At 37.0% G+C, this 22,463-nt stretch overlaps 1 protein-coding gene across 6 annotated transcripts in view; it reads right to left on the bottom strand.

Annotated features, from left to right (window-relative positions):
* Positions 1 to 22,463, bottom strand: part of ralgapa2 (Ral GTPase activating protein catalytic subunit alpha 2) — a 90,422-nt gene that overhangs the window by 32,139 nt on the left and 35,820 nt on the right. For 4 of the 6 annotated variants that reach the window (XM_047821743.1, XM_047821738.1, XM_047821739.1 and 1 more), the window contains exons 8-33: positions 21,372 to 21,510; positions 20,631 to 20,833; positions 19,995 to 20,225; positions 19,515 to 19,688; positions 19,125 to 19,253; positions 18,766 to 18,914; positions 17,718 to 17,829; positions 17,319 to 17,556; positions 16,206 to 16,379; positions 14,763 to 14,906; positions 13,943 to 14,065; positions 13,642 to 13,736; positions 13,460 to 13,550; positions 12,872 to 13,063; positions 11,213 to 11,350; positions 10,427 to 10,620; positions 10,186 to 10,284; positions 9,855 to 10,010; positions 7,388 to 7,516; positions 6,516 to 6,644; positions 6,374 to 6,432; positions 5,880 to 5,988; positions 3,631 to 3,741; positions 3,461 to 3,529; positions 3,157 to 3,294; positions 232 to 415 (exon numbers count right to left, since the gene is read on the bottom strand). In XM_047821743.1, the coding sequence (XP_047677699.1) occupies positions 232 to 415; positions 3,157 to 3,294; positions 3,461 to 3,529; positions 3,631 to 3,741; positions 5,880 to 5,988; positions 6,374 to 6,432; positions 6,516 to 6,644; positions 7,388 to 7,516; positions 9,855 to 10,010; positions 10,186 to 10,284; positions 10,427 to 10,620; positions 11,213 to 11,350; positions 12,872 to 13,063; positions 13,460 to 13,550; positions 13,642 to 13,736; positions 13,943 to 14,065; positions 14,763 to 14,906; positions 16,206 to 16,379; positions 17,319 to 17,556; positions 17,718 to 17,829; positions 18,766 to 18,914; positions 19,125 to 19,253; positions 19,515 to 19,688; positions 19,995 to 20,225; positions 20,631 to 20,833; positions 21,372 to 21,510 (3,709 nt within the window). The remainder of the gene's footprint in view (positions 1 to 231; positions 416 to 3,156; positions 3,295 to 3,460; positions 3,530 to 3,630; positions 3,742 to 5,879; positions 5,989 to 6,373; positions 6,433 to 6,515; positions 6,645 to 7,387; positions 7,517 to 9,854; positions 10,011 to 10,185; positions 10,285 to 10,426; positions 10,621 to 11,212; positions 11,351 to 12,871; positions 13,064 to 13,459; positions 13,551 to 13,641; positions 13,737 to 13,942; positions 14,066 to 14,762; positions 14,907 to 16,205; positions 16,380 to 17,318; positions 17,557 to 17,717; positions 17,830 to 18,765; positions 18,915 to 19,124; positions 19,254 to 19,514; positions 19,689 to 19,994; positions 20,226 to 20,630; positions 20,834 to 21,371; positions 21,511 to 22,463) is intronic. The other 2 variants (XM_047821740.1, XM_047821741.1) reach the window with 2 other exon arrangements.

Below are 22,463 nucleotides of genomic sequence, written 5' to 3'. Positions count from 1 at the left end.
GGATTCAGTGCAATAAAATCCTACTGGCATCCTGCATCCTTGGATAGGAAAATGCGACGATGTAGAAGCTTTATAAATATGGCACAACTCTCTTAATAACTCATATAAATAGGTCATATAAACGCACACTTATTGTAATTATGAATATAAAAGAAATAGTGTATACAATAATTGGCCAGACTTCTTGGGGACACAGCTAAATTTAACTCATTAAGGATAACCCAAACTTACCCTCAGCCACTGTGAGAAGGTTGCCAAATTCCCCTGTGCTATTGTGCATAGGGGGGGGCTCAGAGTTTTTGACCTGGCCTAGTGTCAGGAAGGGGTCATAGTCTGTAGACAGATCTGCCAGACTCAGGAGGTAGTGGCTCTGCTGTGTGTGCAGGTTAGAGCCGGATACACAACAGTGGAGCACCTAAACAAATAGGGGAAAAAGACACCGGTGTAATAGTCGAACACAGAGGTACATTCAATAGGGGCTCCAACAGCTACGATACTGTAACCTTACGCTCGAGCTCCTGCACAGCAAAGATTTGTTTATTTAAATCAATCAATGTTTTATCATACATTTATTAATTTATCATTTTTTAATTACAAAAATCCTCATGTGTAGGGGAACAAGAAAGAGGTAGCTAAAGCTACTTAATATTCATATATATATATATGATAGATGATGATATATATATAAGCTGTTTAATGTTATATAGTTAATTTTATGCAAAATATTTAACCAGGCTAACTAACATGACAACATTAGCTGAATAATAATAATAATAATAATGATAGAGTCCATGAAAAAAATACTGTTTAAATCTACAATGAACAAATTGTTCAACATTAATCATTTAATCGAAACTTTACTGTCACATAAATGAATCATACAATTATCATTGTGATAAGAAACAGTCTAATGAAGCTGCTGAACATTTTTTTTAAATAAACAGTATCATAAGAATATATTTATTATTAATGAAAATTGAGGAATGTTTAATCAAAAGCAGCCAGTCAGACCCTTTAAAATGTAAATACTGTTAGTGATAAGGTTTTTTAGCTAAGATGACTGATCTGTATAAAGTAACCTTAAAGGAAAATTATATTTTGAGCTCCTGATGGTATTTTGCCATTAAAAAACCCCAACAAAAAACAACAACAAACAGGATACACCCACAGGAACAGTCTTTAAAATTGAAACATTATGAGCAAATGTCGGCACATATGGATTATTCTATCTGAGCCCTACAGTAGGCCACCATATGGAAGTGAGACTTTATTTACTGTGCTAAGCCAGAAACCCTATTCAGTGGGTTTTATGGACTAATAATCAATTTCTCCTGCAGTATGGTAGTGTATGAATGTGCTTAAACAGATGGCCATGCCTCTGTTGGCTGGATAAGATAAGACACGGTCCAGCACAGTTTATCACAGTGCCTGAACAGGGTGGCTTTGTTTGATTTAATTAAGACTTTATCCCTTTGGCTCAATCTCAAACACAGAACACATAAGCAAGTCCAGAAGGTAAACAAACATGATCAGATACTGCTTAAAATCTATATTAAAAAGCTTTACTGATTTGCTATCTGATGTAAGTCACAAGATGTTACTACTTCATTATTTCAGAATTACCTGGAGACAACGAATGTTTCTCTTCATGCCGTAATAATTGTGCCTGGACTTCTATAAGCATATAATGCTATGTTGACTACACAAGAAATGCCATAATGCACAGTCCCACAAGCCTACTAAATCATCTACAGTTATAATGCAGCGATGTGCACTCAATACTGTAGTTGCACTGCTGATTCTATCCAGAAAGCACAATGAGAACGGTGGATTTTTAGAGAAATGAGGCAGATGCTCTCCTAAGGGGTTGTTTGCTTGGTGACTAAGTGGTTGTAGTGCATAGCAACAGTCCACTGGAAAAGAGTAGTGGAAGCTAATCAAACAGAGCCATTTGGAGCTTTATACACACTTCATTTCTTATGGATAAATTCTGTGACTTTAGGAAAGAGCTCAATCATAAGAAGAAAACCTATCATGTAAATAGTAAGTAGATAAATAAATAAGGAATGCTTATTTTGTATTGTTGGAAGGAGTCTCCAGTGTCAGTGCTTTGTAATAGTGTTAAAGCTATAACAAAGTTTTCCCACAAGATAAAGACAAGACAGAGGGCCTTGTGGTTTCTTTTTAACAAGCTGTATTTTTGTCTTATTAACTTAAAAGAAAAAAAAAACATGGTAATGACTGAATGATTGATTACAGCTACTATAACCTGTTATCACAAGGTAATTGATAAGATCTAACCAGATACACACTACACAAATGGTAATATACATAAATGGATCTAAAATGTACTTTAATAAATAACAAAAGTATTTGTCGGTGCATGCTGGTATTGGAAAATAAATACATTTCAGTGTTGTACCCGGCAACCTGGTTCACATCGAGCCACTGATTCAAGCCACTGATTATTTTGCTGTATCAGCACAAGCTGTCTTGTTTTATTCCATGGGTATTAGACTCTAAAGAACACTCAGCAGTTCCAGTACTGCAGGAGGTCTCAGCAGACATCATTAAAAAGCATCATGGTTCACGTTTCTTTATAGTCTACTGTATTGAACTAAAGTATTCTTCGATCTTTTCTGCATTATTCTATCTACAAAAGACAAATAAAAGAATGAGCTATAGTAAGTGCTTAAGACTGATTAATTAGAAAATAAAGTAAACCCACTGTGCATGTAATGACTATCTGCAAATGATTAACAGTCATATGAGTGAAGGGAGAAACTATCTACATTTATTTCGTCCATTTTTGTCCTTGCACCAGGTGCAGTTTCTCTCATATGATGATGAGTTGAATTCTCAAGTTCAGCATTCATTGGCAGGCTTATCAATTGAACAATAGGGTATTTAAATAATTTGGCCATTTTTTCCTCTGAGCATGACATCTGCACAAAGGTCTGCGGCCGACCGCATCTGCTCAACAGCAAGGGACTAATATGTCATTCATTCTCTCATCAGTGTTTGATGCTTAACTATGAGCTTTCTATATTAGATGACGGGACCTTTGTCTGGAATCAAGAAAGATTATTGCGCACCATCAAAGCATTGCAACTGATGCGCAATGGACTATATGGAGGCATTATAGAGGTTACTGACCCGGTATATGTAGTCCAACAGAGGTGTTTTGTGAGAGGCAGGATCATCCAGCATAGGCATGGTGATAGGCTCCAGTAAGATGGACAGTGGGACAGTCATGCACCAGTCAAGCAGGCAGAGCAGCAAGGATACCATTAACTACAGCATTAAAAACGGGGGAAAAAATGTCCTCCATTTAGCTAAGTCACACAGAACCACACATTGCCAGTAAATTAGCAGAAGAAAAACCGTTAGAAAGTAAGTTAGATGGAGGTAGAAGTTAAATAAATAAGCACTTCACATCTTTTAGAGCTCCTGTACTAACCTTTTTATCTGCCTCTACTGTTGAATGCTCAGCACTAGGCAGAAGGAAAGCTATCGTTGCTACAAAGATCTACAAAGGGAAGGAAAAGAAAATCAGTCACTGTACCACAGTAAAAGCGGTAAATTACATGCACATTTTGTCAAGTCAAGAGGAGGCCCGCATGCACATACTTCAATTATTCTTTTAGGAAGAGACTGCTCCAGTTTCTGCAGGTGCTGCCAGTGACAGATCAGCAGCTGAAAGATGTCACAGGCAACATGGGCCACAATCTTATTGCCAAACTGAAAGGTGAAAAAAATAAGAGAAGAGAAAGAAGAGACTTTTCAGAAGCAAAATTAAGTGAACAAATATCTGTAATGTAACTGTTTCATCTCAGGAATTAATATTCCTGATTAAATTATATAAAAAATATTTTTTTCAGGATTTTATGGACTATCTATCTAAAATAATAATATTTCATTGCATGCTTTTAAGCTCGATAAACTAAATCATTACCCGTTAATCTAAAACAAAATATAAAAGGGAAACTCTGCTCAGCTACAGAGATTTCAGTATAATGGACTTTAAATATTGCTACATACACAATTATCTGTAGAGCTGGGCTTTGGTCATTTGGAATTTGATTAAATTCTCTGGTAGTACATGAATGGTTTTCTAACCATGACCCGATAGACAATCTAATAGAAGACTAAATAGCGAAAGACAAAAAAATGATGCTTCAATAATCTTCTAGCTGCTTTTAGTGCTCTTAGGGCAAGTCTCCCTTTACCCACCACCTACAATACTACCTCTTTTTTTTCTCTATGTCAAGTTGTGCACCTCAAAAAGGTCGATTTTCAGGTGGGAGAGGGCATAAAATGAAAAAGCTTAAAATGGAATACATCATCTGAGTGTAAGTGGCTTAGAAATGATTGCACCATGTCCCTGCACTTTTTGTTGCTTTCAAAAAGTGCAGGGACATGGTGCAATCATTTCTAAGCCACTTACAATATCTGTAATGTAACTGGTTCATCTCAGGAATTAATATTCCTGATTAAATTATCTAAAAAAGATATTTCTTTCTGGATTTTATGGAATATCTATCTAAAATATTATTTCATTGCATGCTTTTAAGCTCGATAAACTAAATCATTACTCAACTTCAACTTTATTTATATAGCACATTTACAAACAGCCACACGGCTGGCCAAAGTGCTTCACAGTGCGTTTGACATTACACATACTCTTAAAAATACACACGTACACAATAAAATAGAGTTCAAATAGCTAAACTAAGAATTATTAAAAAAGTAAACAAAATAAAATAACCAGTTTAAAAGAAAGTGATATAAATATAAACCATAAAATATAAACAAACATAAACCCCTGGGCAATCATGAAAAGGCTAGAGAAAATAGGTGGGTTTTTAGCCTGGACTTAAAACTAGAAATGGAGGGTGCCGTCCTAATCTCTAATGGCAGGGAGTTCCATAGTCTAGGACCGGCCACAGAAAAGGCACGCTCTCCTCTACGCTTGAGCCATACACGAGGGACCACTAACATAGCCTGGTCAGAGGAACGAAGACTTCTAATAGGAGAATAGGGATTAAGAAGTTCAAATAGGTCGAGAGGAGCGGTATTATTACTCGTTAATCTAAAACAAAATATAAAAGGGAAACTCTGCTCAGCTACAGAGATTTCAGTATAATGGATTTTAAATATTGCTACATACACAATTATCTGTAGAGCTGGGCTTTGGTCATTTGGAATTTGATTAAATTCTCTGGTAGTACATGAATGGTTTTCTAACCATGACCCGATAGACAATCTAATAGAAGACTAAATAGTGAAAGACTAAAAAAAAATGATGCTTCAATAATCTTCTAGCTGCTTTTAGTGCTCTTAGAGGAAGTCTCCCTTTACCCACCACCTACTACCTCTTTTTTTTCTCTATGTCAAGTTGTACACTTCAAAAAGGTCCTCTCCAGGTATTCTACTAATCATGTGAAACACTGTACACACACACACACACACACACACACACACAATATTAATATTCATAGCCAAAAAGTCACGGTTCTCATAGTGGAGTCCACAGACAACAAGGGGTTCACATAAAGTATAGTCAGTTGCTATTATAATGCTTTTATAGTGGTTTTAATCACAATCAACATTTATCGAAGGCTTTATTTAGTTGTTGGATTTTTATAGTTAGACTGTTTCTGGTCAAGAAAATTGAAACAAGTGGGTCTGTAAATGAAGTAATGTGCCAAATATTTGCAGAATTTTATTATTTAAAATAAATCTACTTTAAGAGGGTTCTTTATTTATTTGTTTGTTTGTTTGATAAAAGTTAAAGAGGTTCCTGGCAGCAAAATGTTTCAGAAACCCTGCTATATAGCACCACATTGGGAAAAGCGTACTACAGAAAACACACTAACCTTTAAAGTGACACCAAGTACATTAATGGCATCATTTACTTGATGGTGTATCTTTTGCTGCCCCAGTTCCTCACACACCCAGAGACCCAGACTGCAGATAGCAACACACCTACAAACATACACAGACATGGCTTAACACACGCACACATTCACACACTCTCTCTATCACACACACACCTCCACACATGCTCTCTCTCTCTCACACACACACACACAAAGAATATTGTAACCTTAAAAATAAATTATAATCAATGGCTGAGTAATCAAATAATTTAAATGTTACATCTGTATTGGCATACAGCAATTGGACACAACAGTAGTAGAAAAAACATGGCACATTTCCGAACTAAATTACCACAACAAAGTAAATGATTTATCTTAGGACGTAAGGGGTTTATTTTCTTTTTCTAGCAGTTTACAAACACATTAATACATAATTTTCTTTTTATCCAAGAGTCTTTGGTACTCTTAAAAGAAATAAGGCAAATTTTTACCTGGCTCCTTCATTTGGCTCACTACGTGCCGTCTTCAGCAGGATGTTTACAAGGTAGTCCTAAAGACAGCAACAACATTCACATGAGGCAACTAACCAAACAAAACAAGTGTACATGTGAAGGTAAAGACCATACTGCATACCTTCAAGTCATCCTTGCCAACAATAATATCTTGAGACTTTGGTGCAGACTGCAGTGAAGGCATCTGCTCATACAGGTTGGGGAAGCAGACCAGAGAGCCGAGCACTGTTTGAGCTTCAATCCTTGGAGACTGTTAAACAAATCCCTTTATTACTTTACTACACTTATATCGAATAAGGAACACGAGCACATTCATTTTTTCATTCTGTATAAAAGACAAGAACTGTTGATAAGTTGAAGCTCTTGGCAGATACATTTTTGGCAGATACATTTTTGGCAGATAAAAAGCTATACCATTTTATACAGTTTGTTTTTTTGCTTTATTAGCAACACTTCAGCAAAATCCTCTGGATAAAATAACTCTGCTGAATAAGTTAAATCCACTCGGCCAAATCAGACGACAACCGAATCAGCTGAAAGCAGATATCTAGTTAAATCAGATGGCACAGACGAACTGGATGAAACAGTCAAATCAGACGAGTCACATGACAAAGCAGAATCAGCCAACTCATTTGACTCATGTGAATTTGTGAGACGTTTTATCAGACAATTTGACAATCAAAAATATCATATCTGTACCTCCACTGATTAAGCTTCGAAAGGTTTTCAACCTTAGATGTTGCCACAGCCTTGTACTGTATAGAGACAAGATCCTTCTGAAATCCTTTATTAATTAATAAAGCTTAATTAAGAATAGTGATTCATTTACACAAATCACTACAGTGATCGTGTTAGATCGTATATGTACATTTGGTACTGCTTAAATATAAAAAAATAAGTAAAATAAAAAAAGATGAATTATTTCTCCATTCAGCTTGTATTTCTAATGTCTTTGTAAGTATGTGAGTGTACACAGGACAGAGGCTTTGATACCTCAGAGTTGTCTGAGTTGAGGACACGAGCAGCAGCAGTGATGTAGTCCCTGACCAACATGGTGAAGCCAGGCATACCAAGGAAGAAGAAGCGTGGCGAGCACCACCTGATCATTGTGTTCAGCACATCCTAGGAGTAAAACAGGCGGACAGGAAAGAGTTAAGATAAAACAGCTTAATTTGCTATGTATGGTAAAGAACAGAGCAGACTGCATAAAGCATATCTTTCTGGGTTTATGTGAGTAGTGTGTGCATCTTGTGTATGCTTTCCACTAAAACACACTATTAAAAAAGCAGACAACTGAACAGTCACAACCTTTACATAACAAACACAAACAGCAACAAACAAAAACAAAGCACAAACACACACATCCAACATGAATGACTGCTTTGTATATCTGAATTCATCTCCCTTGATTGAATTTTTTTGTGCAGAAAGGTGGGCTAAAATGCATACAAAACAGAAAAAAGGGCATAACACATCCAATAAAGCATAAAGAGGAAAAAAGAGACCTGCTGAGATAAAGATGTAAAATTGGTGGAAGCGTTGAGTTCACATGGACATTTTATGCTCATTTTGCAATAATTGACCTTTGCGATGCTGAGCAAGTAGTAGTAATTAACTGCCATAAAACTGCAGGATGATTACTCGAAATGAATGCTTTGGAGGAAGCAGCAATTCTGCCAAAGCGGCTCCATTATGCAGCTGTAAATACAGCAAACTCAATCAGAATGTAGTTTGTTTTGAAAAGGCACACGCAGACCTAGGGGGTGGGACTACTGACAATAGTCTGGGAAAAAAAAAGTGCTGGGCCTTTCAAAAACAGCTTTGCAATTCTTCCTTTAAGAGAGATGAGAATCTGGCATACAGTACAACTGGAAGTACAAATTCTGAGATACTATTGAATATATTGTAATTCTTCCACAACTGGCTCTATATTTATTCTTTAAAATATGGCATTAAGCAGACTAAACTACTGTGTGGTGTTGATCAGTGAGTTAAGTTGTCCAATATCTGCCTGATTTGTTGACTTACAGTATCTGTTCCCCCTGTAATGCATAACAGGCTTGCGATAAACCACAGACCATATTTGAGCAATGCACCAATACATACATATCATAAGCCAATCTCCTTAACCTTTTACACTGTATGGTGTGACCGGCTTTTCTGCCTCATCACCTAGATTAAGTTTAAACCCATGTTGAATAAGAACTATAAGATAATAGCTTATATATGCATTATTTACATGTCCAATTGAATTCTATGTGCACACCTGTGAGGTGTCAAGGTAATTGCAGAGGCATTAGGAGCCTTCAATCTTAAAGAGCCAACCAAAAAGACATCAGTCATGGACTGTTCTGTGTTACTGTGTTACACCTCTTTGGTGGTAAAATTCTGAACAGTGTGTCTCTCTTTCCTTCTGGAGCACTCTTGTGAAAAGTAAGTAAGAGATGAGGGGCACAAGGATACTGTGAGTGAGATAAGAGAGCACACATCGCTATAACTGCAACCATTAACCTTTAGTTAATCCCATCCACACAACACAGGAGCTCCTATAATGCTTAATAGATTGAAAAATATAATAACAACAATAATAGTATCATGTAAATGTGTGTGCACTCACAATTTTTTTTAATGTTCTTAATTTCTTCTCATGCTTATATGCGGTCAGTGATAACAGAATAAGCAAGAAACGTAGCATGTGCTATTTATTAAAAAAAAGTAACAGGTTACTTTGTTATAATTTCTTATTTTCTATCCTAAGGATAAATAAATGAACAAACAAATGCAATTAAAAAAGAACTTAAATTGTCTGTTTACATGAAATAACTATTAAGCCTCAGTAATTAAGGTTAAAAAGAAAGCAGCAAAAAAAAAAAAAGAAAAAGAAAAACTAGTATAAAAAATATTAATAACTGCATATGTAATAATAACACAATATGCCTGGTATTAATAATAAACACTATAATAAACAATGAGGTTTTTACAAAACATATTGTGACATACAGGTTCAGGAGTGAATATCGGTATAAAATAATCATTGCACAGACTACAGCACCATCTGGCGGTTAAAGCTTGATAATGTTCTTCTCTTAATATTTTAAAGTTTTATGAAAGCAATAACTAAATTCTAACTGGTATTTTGTATGTGTATATGGTTTAGAATTTAGTGGATTGTTCCATCTCAAGACTCACAACCTAATGTGTGATCAAAAAAGCAACACAACCAACACTAAGTACAAAATGCTGGCTCCCTCTAATGGCCACAGTGTGAATGTACACATACTGTCATAGACAATTTTATTTAAACTAAAATAGAAAAATATAAGGCACATACTAATTTTGTGCATTGATTAACTAAAAATGAGGAACTGATGTTGTCTAGCACAGGTTAAAAAATTTGGCCTTTCTTTTTTATCAAACACTAATGAAGCAAGAAGCCATTAGCTCTCTTGTGTACTGATACCTGGTCATCACTGGTGAAGCCCTTGTGCATCACATGGTAGAGATGTACAAGAAAGTCAGTGTTGGGTAGAACATCCTGATGTTTAGTCATCATCTCACAGATCAGCCTATAAGACTGCAGTTTCCCACTCTTAAACTCAGCAGGCAGCATAGTGGCCTAGGGACAGAGAAAAAAGGCTGAAAATCAATAAAAAATTTAAAAGGCATGATTCATGACAAACAAGTGTGGATAAAGCAAGATCAAAAGAGAAAGCTGACCTTTTTGTAGATTACTCAATCAACATTCCAGTTGTATAGCTAATTCAATCCTCACATAACCACCGGTGACTCACCTTGAAGAGCCAGGAAGCTAACATTCGAAGCGGGGGAATGAACAAAGTTTTGGGCACATCTGACTGGTTATCCACATTGATCCCCAGGTTATCTCTTATCTGGGAAAATTAGAAAAAAAAATTTACAAACAAAAGTAGAGAATATCCTAACCATATCCTAGAACACACCACCAGCAGAGAGTCAAGTGTTTGCTGTGACAGAATCTTTAAAACTATATAAAGGCACTACCGGTGTCATTACCTTGGCCAGCTTGTGCCAGAGCTCATACAGGTAGCTGAAGACCTTGGCATGGATTCGAGGGCACCGGATGTTGTTAACATCCCCCAGGATTCCCAGAATTCTCCTCCAGAGTACAAAGGCAGAGTCAGCATGCCAGCCAGTCAAACAGCCACCGGCAATGATGCTGTGGTCATCAGCCAGAAACTCACTGCTGTCTGTTAGCAAAGCAATACGATACAAAAACAATTCAAACTAAGAATGATGATTGAGATTATTGCAGCTTTCCTAAGTCAAATTATTTTGAAAATATATGGACATACTTTAAGTTTTTGTACCTAATCATTTTCTGCTATATTTGTTGGTTAACTCTTAATATTAAAGCCAGATCGAGTCTTGAGAACAGGCTTTAAGGAATATACCAATATTTTTTTTCACCCTGATCTTTGTCTGAGTTGACCTCCCAAAAACTATTATCAATTTATCCTTTTTTTAAAAAAAAAAAACAACCTGTTTATGTGGAGCATTTGTGAGACAAGACAATGTATGCAGTTACTATAGAAACAATAAAATATTAGAACAGTCAGGCTAAAAATGAATCAACACCTTCTGACCAATCAGATTTAAGAGTTTTAACACTGTGGTATAAATGTTAAAGCAAAACACATTTTCATGAAATGCTTACTTAAATTGTTTGGTTAATATCTTAATTTTACAATTCAGTCTGAAATTTTCATGTAAGGTCATATGAACAAGGAAGACAGGAGGTTTGGAGGTCAGCGAAGATGGAGAGGAAAACTGGTTCAATACCCAGATCATGAGGCATGTGTATGGCGTCCTCCAGGAGCTGAGGGCCGTCACCGTAGCCCTGGGGCAGGAGCAGGGTGGGAGAAACGGGGGGACATGGGGACAGAGGGGCAGAGTGGAACGAGTGGACACACTCAGAACCTACATACACAGTGGTGAAAGCACAAGGTGGAGAAACACGCACACAATCAATCCACAGAACACAAACAGGAAACACATGTGGTGCTTTGATTGATCCCAGGGCTGTAGATGAATCACCATCAGCAGCACTACCAAATGTAAGAAGACTTAACATTTGATCATATAGCGCTTTGGATATCATCTTTAAAATGAACCTGTTAATGATGAGAAGGATTCACAGAGGAGGATGAGTTAATGTTGCAAACACAAACACAAACACATAGATACAGAAAACCACTTGAATATGACTGTATAAAGATGTGACACCATTCTTCATGCAGAGCAATGAATTCACATACTGAATACAGAAGACAAGTAGGAAGAAACATAGATGGCACACTTTCTGGGATGCTCGGTAAGGGTTAACAGATGAGGGGCAAAGAAGGACAAAGCTAAGAAGGGAGGAGAACGGAGTTCCATACACTCCATAACGAAATCAATGAGTGTACGTGATTGTAAGCTATGCAGTTATTATAAACAAACCTTCTCATGTGGTGGTGGTTGCTTGATAAGATCAGACAAGTCTTTATAAAGGGCAGATCATTGTGCCTTTACACTCCTAAATTTAAATCCACAATATCTCTATCCTCCAACCTTTCTTACAACAGTTAATGTGAACAAAGTAAGATGTAAAGAAAATTTAAATAAATACAATAATTATTATTTTAGTAGTAGTGGTAGCAGTAGTGCAGCGGTTGAAGTATTGGTATTAATCATTGTAGTTGTAGTAGCAGTAATGTAGCAGTAATAGCAGTTGCAGTAGTCTGTTAGTAGTTTTAGCAAACACTGCAATACTGTAACAGTTGTAGTCCTATTAGCTGTGGCACCTTTGAGTGTGATTTTCGAAACAAAATACAGACACTCTTCGAGTTTCACTAGTTCGACTTACACATTTTAAATCTTGTTCTGTGTTTTTTGCTACTTTATCATCGCCATCTTACGTCAACTAAGTTAATGTAGCCATTAATAACCTAACGTTGTTCAAGTACATAGACGTCGGACAGAATCTTGGTGAGTACAATACGATATGATACCTCAATGAATGTATGACATGTAGCTTTAGAGATTTAATTTTAGAATTACCACCATTATTAAAGGTTTTATAGCAGACAGGACATTTTATTAGACTGCATTAGCCAAGTGTACTGTAATATACTGATCACCATTCTTTAAGACTCCTGGGTAGGCTAAGTCATGGTTTGACTTATATTATTTTCTAGTTCTAATGGTTTCATTGGAAACTGTTACCTTCGTACCTCGAGGACAAGCTACAGTATATATGGACATAATGCATCTAGTTACTCTAAATTAACAAACTTTATAATTGAACAAATTCTTGTTTACATGTCACCTAATGAATTTCATAAGTAATAAGAGCTTTGCTGATCTTAATTAAAAAAGGAATTGTGTTCTTGCGATACTGATTATTAACTAATGTCTAACTAATGTCCTGTCCTGTTTGTTAACTGAGGGTTGCTGTACCTGCCAGTGCCTCACTCTGACTCAGCAGTAGACTCCTCTGGCTCTCTGTATCAGCGGTCATTCCCATGTTAACGCTCACACTGACATCATTGGCTGAGGAAGAGTCTTGTTCTTCCTCTACAGCCTGCCATGTCAGGGGATTTACGTCAGCGTCGCTGAGGTAGTTAGAGGTTTCGCTGCTCACACTCTCACCTACAAATAGTAAAGAAGACAACAAAAACATGACCATTGTAGCACCAGTACAGAGAGAGCAATTACTCACCATTTTCTTAAATTACTTTTTTCTTCTTACAAAACTGTGCCCAAGTACTTCACTACCATATTCTTCTTCTCTTGAGGGAATTGTAAAAAGAAATCACAATTTCAAGAAAGCATGACACTTAAATGCACAGCCCCACAGGCCTGCATGCAGAAAACAGAATTCAATACAGTTTATAGTTCTTCAGTTCCCAGTGGACTTTATTCTGATTTTGTGGCTTAAAACTCCAAAGTGAATAAAATGACAGTTTAGTCTACTTATAAGGAGGTTTCTTATGATTTTTTTGAAACCCAGGGTTGGAGAAGATTTATACTTTTCTAGCAGCTTACTTTTCTCCCGAATCTTTGTTCTTGCATTCACAGACCCGGCTTCTCCTGGGTAGTCGATATCTCCCGGACTGCTGCTCCGCCGAACCAGAATCTAAGTTGCACATATATTGCATATATAATTCTAAATATGTTACACAAAATGATCTACAGAGGTACAAATGGATGTGTACAACAGGACTAACCGTGGGTGTTTCCCGCTTGCTTACTGAGCTGTTGTCACCTACCCAGGATTTCCCATCAGAATAGCTTGCACTTGGAGAATCCTCCTTGTTTTGACCTACATATTTAACATACACAGGATACAATGACATAAGGGCTACAATGCACTTTGACTTTCTCTCGCTCTCTCTCTCCCTTATTATATGTGCATACCTATACATAGACATATACTCTCTCTCTCCATCTATCTATCTATCTATCTATCTATCTATCTATCTCTATATATATCTATATATATATCTCCAAAGTGAGGGGTGTGTGTACCTGCAAAGCATTCTGTGAGTTGTTGGGTAATATCTGAGGTGCTACTACTACGAGGGAGGGGACTGTCTCCTTCTCCCATCTCTCCTTCTCCTCCACATTCAGTTATCTGACATTCTTCGACATCTGAGAAGGAAAAGGTCATACAAAGGTTCACACGTGGAGTAATAAAGACTCAAAAGAAGCAATTAAAGCTAGTTTGTTGATACTGTCGTACGCAACACTAAGTGACTGACAGGTCATATACTGCTAATCACTACCAAGCTGATTTACGTGCATAAATGTGTAGAACAGAGGCCATACCGAATGACACAATACAGATATTAGAGACATTAACATTAGACAAACTTAGTCTAAAAACACACTGCTGTCTCATCTCTGATGCCTTGTATCACTTTTTATACTTGCAGGCACAACATTTGGTACAATGTATTCAAGGAATTTGTGAAAGTAACTGAAATAATGAGCCACTCGCCAAACAAGTCTAGAATCAATCTTGGGTGTATACAAACTCAGGTATTCAGGCCAAGTGAGAAAACACTTGTGAAGTCACCATGCAGTGCAATGCACAGAGCTTGAGCATTGCCATAATACCAACAAAAACATAATAAGAATGGAATACTGCAAAAATATAGTTCACACAAGACACTACATCAATTACATTAACAAACGTTATTAAAATTGCAAAAATAAGTTAGATTACAATAATCTGCTATATTTGTTAGTACAGATCAGAGTTCAGGTGGTCATTAAAAGGTGCTGAAAAAGTTGATGAGAAAGTAAAAGTACTGGAAAGACAAATAGACTGAGACAGGACAGTTACCTGAGAGTCTGTGAGAGCAATGAGAGTTGTGAGAGATACCAGGCAAGAAAGAGCTGACAGTGTGCAGCAGCATTGGCACACTCTTGGTGGCCGGCAAAGCTTCATACAGATGCACACAGTTGCTGATGGACTGGCTTCGCTTAGCTACCCAAGGAATGAGCACAGAAATAGAAAGACAGAAAGGGGTAAAGAGAAAAGGAAAGCAAAGTCAACCATAACCGACGCTGGAGAAACAAGCGCATGCTCAGAGCTGATCTCTGGAAGTGTTGAAAGGGCGAAAATATAATATTGCAGTTTGGAATAAGAAGAAACCAAAACCAATAAAAACAATTCTATAATTTAATGTTTACTTAGTGGACTTGAATGCAGATAACCCTTATCTGTGAAATGGGACCTTCTATTTATTAAAATATGAATATTTCAAGTAACATTTACATGAGGTGCATAGAAACATACAGATACACTGCTAAGTCATACTCAAGTTATATTTCTATTATTTTCTCTCTGGAGTAGTATAGGAAAATCGTGAATCAGGAAGGTCATGTTCCCAATCTATTATTTTTTTAGTCCCACACACACTCACTCACTCACTCACTCTCACACACCTGCCATGAGTAAACAAGGATTTCTAACATATTTTAAAATTTGAAATTTTTGAAATTTTGAAACCGTATGCTACTAAATGCACCAATGATACATAACATAGTACTGATAAAATGCAAATACTAAACAGTTTTTCAAATCTGATGGCATATTTCATAGAAAATATTTTACATAATGTCCATATGTTGTATTTTCAAGGGCAACAGAAGGAAAAAAAAAGGAAGTCTGGTGGTTTTAGAGCGTTAAAAGAATGGATCAAAGTGCAAGAAATTCACCAAACTGTGCTTCGCTGATTTAGAACCCAGATTTATGACTTTTTCAAGGCATCTTTTGAAACCTGATTTAAGGTGGATGTAAATAATATAGTTTCAATTAAATAAGCTTTTCTGCATGTGCTGATAAAATTGTAAAATTTGTCACTGTCATAATTAATGTAAAAACGACTCTTTTTCTCTCTTCAGTGTTCTTTAATCATGAGCTTTGCTTCCAGCTAACATCACTTTCAATGTATTACCTTTTTATTCATATTAATGAGAATTAATTATGTTCTTAATGAAACGATCAAATAAAGCCCACCAGCTGAGGTGATAGCTTTCTTAATGAAGGCAGCAGAATGCTGACTTGTTTGAAGATAAACATGGAACAAATCCACTTAGGCAAAAGGAAATGAGACATACTGTATGGAGCTGTGCTGTCTCACACACGCATGCTAACACACATATCTATGCACGGCTCAAGAGAGGTTCAAATGCATCTTTTCAAACTCAAGCAGCTCTTCTCCTGAAGAGATTCAATCTCCTCCTACACAGTAAAAGTAAGAAAGCTAATGCGGTAATGTACCTGATGCTTTCTGTCGGACGTTATTGCGAGCTTTCTCCACAGCAGGAGCTCCGGTGGTGGTGGCACTGCGAATGCGCATGGGCTCCTGAGTGCCAGTTTGCTCTCCTGCATTCCTCCAACTCAGAGAGAATGATCTTGATACCACTGATGATTTCTGAGAATCCTGCATCACTCCTACACAAGCATACATACATGTATATATAGCAAAAATAGCTGCAAACAATTCACAGAGCACCTTTTGTATAAAAAAAACAAAAAACAAACAAACAAACGTCTCTCTCTCTCTCTAAATATATACACACACTAGTAATATGGAAATAGTTTTTTTGTGAAATAAATATTAAACTGCTATAATTAGAGAATGAACTCATGCAGAAAATATAATTTGTGGTTAATTATAGTTTGTAATTAATTAATAATTAATGTTATATTTTTTAATTAATTCATAATTATATATGTCTTCCTGACATGCGATCAAGGAAACCTGTTGGTGCATAATTAGTGTAGAATGTCTGGAAAAGATTAAACCATTGAAATTTCGTTGGAAAGTTGCACAAAACTATACAACAGCTGATATATCTATGTGTATTTTATACAACTTTTTTGTTTTTATTTATTCAGGTTTTATGATTAAAGAAACACCTGTACACCTGCCCATTCGTGCAATTATCCAAATAGCTATTTGTGTCAGGATCACAACACATAATATCATGTGGATAGAGGTTAAGTGTAGGGCTGCACAAATAAATGGTCATAAAAAATCCTTGCTGAACATCCCGTAATCAAATATTCGGCCAGCGACAGTGACTAAAACAAATCATATGGAAAAGCATTCAGCTACCTGATGGAAAGCAACATGCAAGATGCTGTCCCCAAGCAGAATATAGAGCAGTAATTTAGTGAAGAGAAATGTACATTTACACCATCAGTGCATGTGTAATGTTCGCATGTGTTTATGTTCCTGCATGCAGGTATATAGAAGATGGAAGTAAACGGAGGGTGAAAAAAAAAACATTGAAACATTGTTTTTGCTTAAGTGGCACGCACGCACACACACGTGCACAAGCACACACCCCACACACATACACCACACACACACACACACACACACACCTCGGCCCCGCTGTTTCTTTTCTTTTTGCTCAGAGAGCTTGTCAAGTGGAAGGTTGTTGAGGTCGAGGCCATAGACGCAACGGGCCAGCACGATGGTCAGTGAGTCCATGATGCTGGCCCACTCGATCACCAGCTCCTCCCAGTGGCTGAGAGAGGACAGCACTGCCAGTAGATCATCCCAAAGCTCACGAGAGATGAACACACTAAGATTGGCCCGCACCCATGCCACAATGATGGTCTAAAGGAAAATAAGCATGTTACAGTTCAGATCACTGTAAAACAAAAAAGTGTACGCTCATCATCAATAAGGAACAGAGACTTTGCTCCTTATTATTATGTTTAAATGTCCTATTATTAACAAACTACAGCCTGTAGTGGTGAGATGGACTCCTCACTTACTCTGAATAAGACACTAGCCAGGCTCTGGGCAAAAGTGTCTCTTCGTTGGTCATCCTGTGACCTCTTCATGACTGCTTCAGTTATTCTCAGCAGTACCTGCAGCATCTGCTCCCTATAAAACACAGAGCATCAGCATGTGACTATGCATTTAAATATGATTCCACATCAGCAGTGCTCAGGAGAATGAAATGTAATAAGGATAATACTGTAGTCACAGTAAGTACACTAGTGCTATCATGGTTTTGGGATAAGGTTTGTAACAAATGAGCAAGAGAGCATTTTATTTCTTCTCTACCCATCTGCAACAAATCATGCTTACTGCTCTGTGGTTGTTGGGTCAGAACATCAAACTGTGAATTTACATCACTGTAACAACCAGAGTACAAAGATGAAACTTCTAAATTGTCTCAGTTCACCTTTCATCACATCTATATACTTGTTCTTTTCAATTGTTGTTAGTTGATTGTTTTTAGGTCCGGGCTAGTGCATTCATTTTAGGACATACTAAAAATCTAAGTGAAATAAAAGACTACAGAGAGCACAACTGAGAGTGGTGTGAGGACATATTTATTATTATTACAGGCACTGACTCGTTGCCCAAAAAGGAAATGAAATAAAGACTGATAGTGAAAGTCAGAATGAAAACATTCCTCATGTTTAAAGCCCATTCATTTCTTGAATGAAAGAAATGTATGTTGTGATCGTTTCCTTTACATATCCCAATGTGTTAGGATACTAGGTTTTTAAAGTTGGGATTTAAAGTCATGTTTTGACCTTATTTCAACTTTTTGATCTGTAGCCCAGAACCTTAACCACTAAGCCACCATTGCCTCTTCTCCTGCAAGCTAAAGCAAACTTTCTCTTAACTGGAGACAAAAAAAGTCAGAAATATTTTTAAGTCAGTATATTTTCATACAAACATCACACCAAATATTGTTTAAATGATACAAATCAATATCTAAATAGTATGTTGCAAGGTTGGAGAACATGTGTTGAACATACGAGCTGAACAATCCTTGTTTGTGTGTAGAAGAATGAAGAAGTGTACCAGGTCTGTCGGTTCATGTTGTGCTCCATAATTATGTGACGGTAGATACTGAGCACGGCCCTGCACACCTCCACTTGGTTCTCAAGCAGTTTGTGCACATCGTGACAAGGTTCCAACAGGAACACGTTTGAAGAGTTAGTCAGAAAGACCTGTAAACAATGATACAAATTAGACTCTGGTAACAGATAAGGGTCACCATTCATGATGTACATGAGACATTTCACTCATGCCTGTAGATCTTAATGAGCCCTTTTGTCTAATACATAAATCTCCTTCTACCCACATAACTAAGTGGAAATAAATGTCATTCTATTTTGTTTGACTTTGGTCACAAAGCTATAGTGGGTGAATGTGTAGACCTGAAGTGTAGGCTGAATGCCAGCTTTCACATCATGGTTCTGTTTCTCGATCAGAGAGCCTCTGCTGATGGCACTGCTGAAGGAGTAAGTTCTCCCCCAGCTGGATGACCTTTTGTGCCCATGGATCTCCTAGAAACGGACACAGGGCAGTTTCCATTACGTCTGCTTAAAAATACAAACTGAACTTCTTGAATGTTCTTAATTAACTTCACCAAATTATTAATCCATACATTTTAGAAATGTTTACGTTGACAAAATTGAACCCAAGGGCACAAAAAATCCTTATTACTATTATGACAATATTAGAGTTGATCCTTATAGCCCAGGAGCTCATCATAGACTTAGAATACAAACACAATCGTCATAAAATGCTATAAAACTGTATATCACCTGTGAGTGGTGTGTACTGTCAATCTCAACAGGTGGCTGCACTTCCTCTGTCTCCTCATCATGAGCCTTATCAGGCTCAGTCATAAAGCTAGGCCTTTCCTGCAGAATCCATTTCTTGTAGACTTTAATCACTTTACGGGTGGCCGATGCCTCACAGGATGGCAAAAGGAAGGCCTGAGAGGGTGATGACGTTTAGGGTAAATTCAGAAAATTTAAATAAATATTTTACCATTTTAACCCCACAAAACTGGTTTGTTAAGCCATTTATTTTAATTTTGCAGATAAGGTTAAAAACACTTTACTGTCAATATGTTGTAAACTTACTGCAAAGCTACATCTAAAACAACTGCAGTATTATTTAATATATTAATGCGACCACGCCACAAGATGGCAGCATTGTAACATAAAACATATGCAAACTGAGGAAACACTGCACTTGCCAGAAATGTAAGCTATGCACAAGTCACTATTCTGTCTGACCTGGTGGAAGACCTCGTTGACAAAGTTGACATTGTCTCGGGTAGAGAGCAGAATGCATTGCACCATGTCGTAAACGGAGCGGTGCTCCTCCTCAATGCTACACAGACTGGAGTTGCTGCCTCTGCGGTCAGACAGCGTGCTGCTGTTCGAGTGGTTTTTCTCCTGCTCTGCCGGCCCGTTGGGCTCTGACTCGCTACTCTTCTCCTGACTGCTACTGCCTGCAGTTACCGTCTGGTATAAACACACACACACAGATTACATGAGAAGTAACGACTGGATTTTACTAATGGATGACAGCCATCTTTAATTAATTCAAACAAAGAAATAAAAGTACATCAAAAAAGTTCTTGCAAATTACTTTTAATTTAAAGGTCAACCTTCATTAATTTATGTAACTAAATTTACATTTTAGGCTGTAGCACTATTTGTTAGAGGTCAGTGATTCTGACAGAAACTGATTTGAAGACATTACAAAATGCAAACAAACACACTCCTAAACAATAAGCTCACCATTGTGACAAACAGCATAGCTACTGTAACACTTTTTTTCTCATGTGCTTAGAGCTTGGGGGGAAAAACAGATATATTCCTGACAGATACTGAAATGCAACAACTTTTTGGGTTACTTGCTTCTACCTGGATGATCTTGGGAAGAACTTCTCCTCCATTCTTAGTGCTGGTTGAAGCTGAGCTAACATACTTCTTCTCCAGGAAGAAGCTGACCAGCCAGGTGATAAAGGCTACGCGGGGGGCCAGGTACTGGTCGCGTGTGCAGAATGTGCTCTCGTTGTTGCGTGATACTGGCACATACAGAGGTTTGGGTCTGTGGTCAGGGAGGTCTAAAAGAGAGAGGGAGAAGGGGAAGAGAACAGACATGATGAAGGAAAGATCAGATGATCATGCAAAAAAACATACAACAACAAAAACAAAAAAACTAAGCAAAAGAAATAGCAAACAATGTTCAATTAAAAAAAGTACACATTCAAGCAGGAGGCATGCCGCATGTTCAGGGGTTTGGTGCCATTTATCCTAAAAGGGAATACTTTGACAAAGGTAATGGGAAAGTAATTTTAGCTCTGGGCATAGTGCTGTGTTTAGACATGTAATGCTCTATTGTCTGTAATAGTTAATAGTTAAATATCTCATTTCATACTAGACCTCAGTATAAATATTGGCACTTTGTAAAGTGACACCTTATTTCTTTCCAACGTTTACATGCATAGAGAATTTTCTTCTGTAAATTAGGCCAAACAGTAAGAGTGATCACTGTTGGTTTGGATTCTGTTGAATGACACTATTTACTGTATGTAACATACTATCTTGTACCCATGTCAAATCCTTTAGGGTTAAATATGTTAATATGAAGTGAAAGCTTACCCAACAGTGGCTTATAGAGGTTTGTGAGCTTGGGGAAAGAAGGAAAGAGGTGTGGAAGGTAGTACTTCTTAAAGAGGGCAAAGAGAAACCTGAAGCCTGAGTCCTGTCTGTCTTTCTTTTGCCATTCCAGACTGGATGCCTATAAACAGAGATTCAAATCACTGATAAGCAAATGTCTGGCAGAAATAACAAACATCAGTCATGATTTTACTTGAATGTTGTCTTCTGGTGTACAAAATTTTCATTATCCTGAATACAATTTAAAATGGAATTAAAGATCAAATCTGCAGTGTATCCAATATACAATCCCATATTTCCATAACCTTTCTAAAATAAACACTCAATGAGCACTTTTAATATGAAACGACAGATCGAATTGATTGGCTAAACTGTTTTAGAAGATCGTGGAGGGAGAAAAAAAGTCACCAAATTTTTCAAATCTACAATCAGAAGCCAAACCCACACCAACAATCTATTTGGAAATCATGCAAGATAAAAAATTTTTCTTTCATCTAATTCTAAACTTGATTTAAAAAAGGTAGCATGGTTGTACAGAGAAGAAACAAATCATGTGATAAAAGATCTGTGATGATATGGGGATATTTTGGGAATCATTTTCATGATTACATGATTGCATGTTGGACCCCATTAAGCCCCAAAATAATAAATGTACTTGAAGGTTAAATTTTGCATACTGTCATTGTGAGGCTGGGTGCAGCTACAATGCTGGCCCACACCTTAGCTGCAGTAGCAATGCCTAATATAAATATTATACTAACTAATGACATTACAACTAATTTGTTATTATGTAATAATCACTCACTCATTTATTTTTTTGCCAAAACGTGGGCTAACAGTAAATAGATTCATCAGATATGTACTTGATGAGCAGTTTTCTCAAGTCCAATGCAGATAGATAGCCTTGTGTTAATCCTGTGGTACCTTTGAGTACTCACTATTTTAATCTGTAATAATAGCTGCATTTGAATGGAACAGTTGTACAGATGTCCGTGTTTATAATATGTATTTAAGAAGACTCTAACACTTTTTAACGGATACAATGACAGTCTGTGAACACTAGTGGGATTTCTC

Source organism: Tachysurus fulvidraco, chromosome 12, assembly GCF_022655615.1.
Source record: "Tachysurus fulvidraco isolate hzauxx_2018 chromosome 12, HZAU_PFXX_2.0, whole genome shotgun sequence".
NCBI lineage: Eukaryota > Metazoa > Chordata > Actinopteri > Siluriformes > Bagridae > Tachysurus > Tachysurus fulvidraco.
This window is presented reverse-complemented; position numbering and strand designations above follow the sequence as displayed.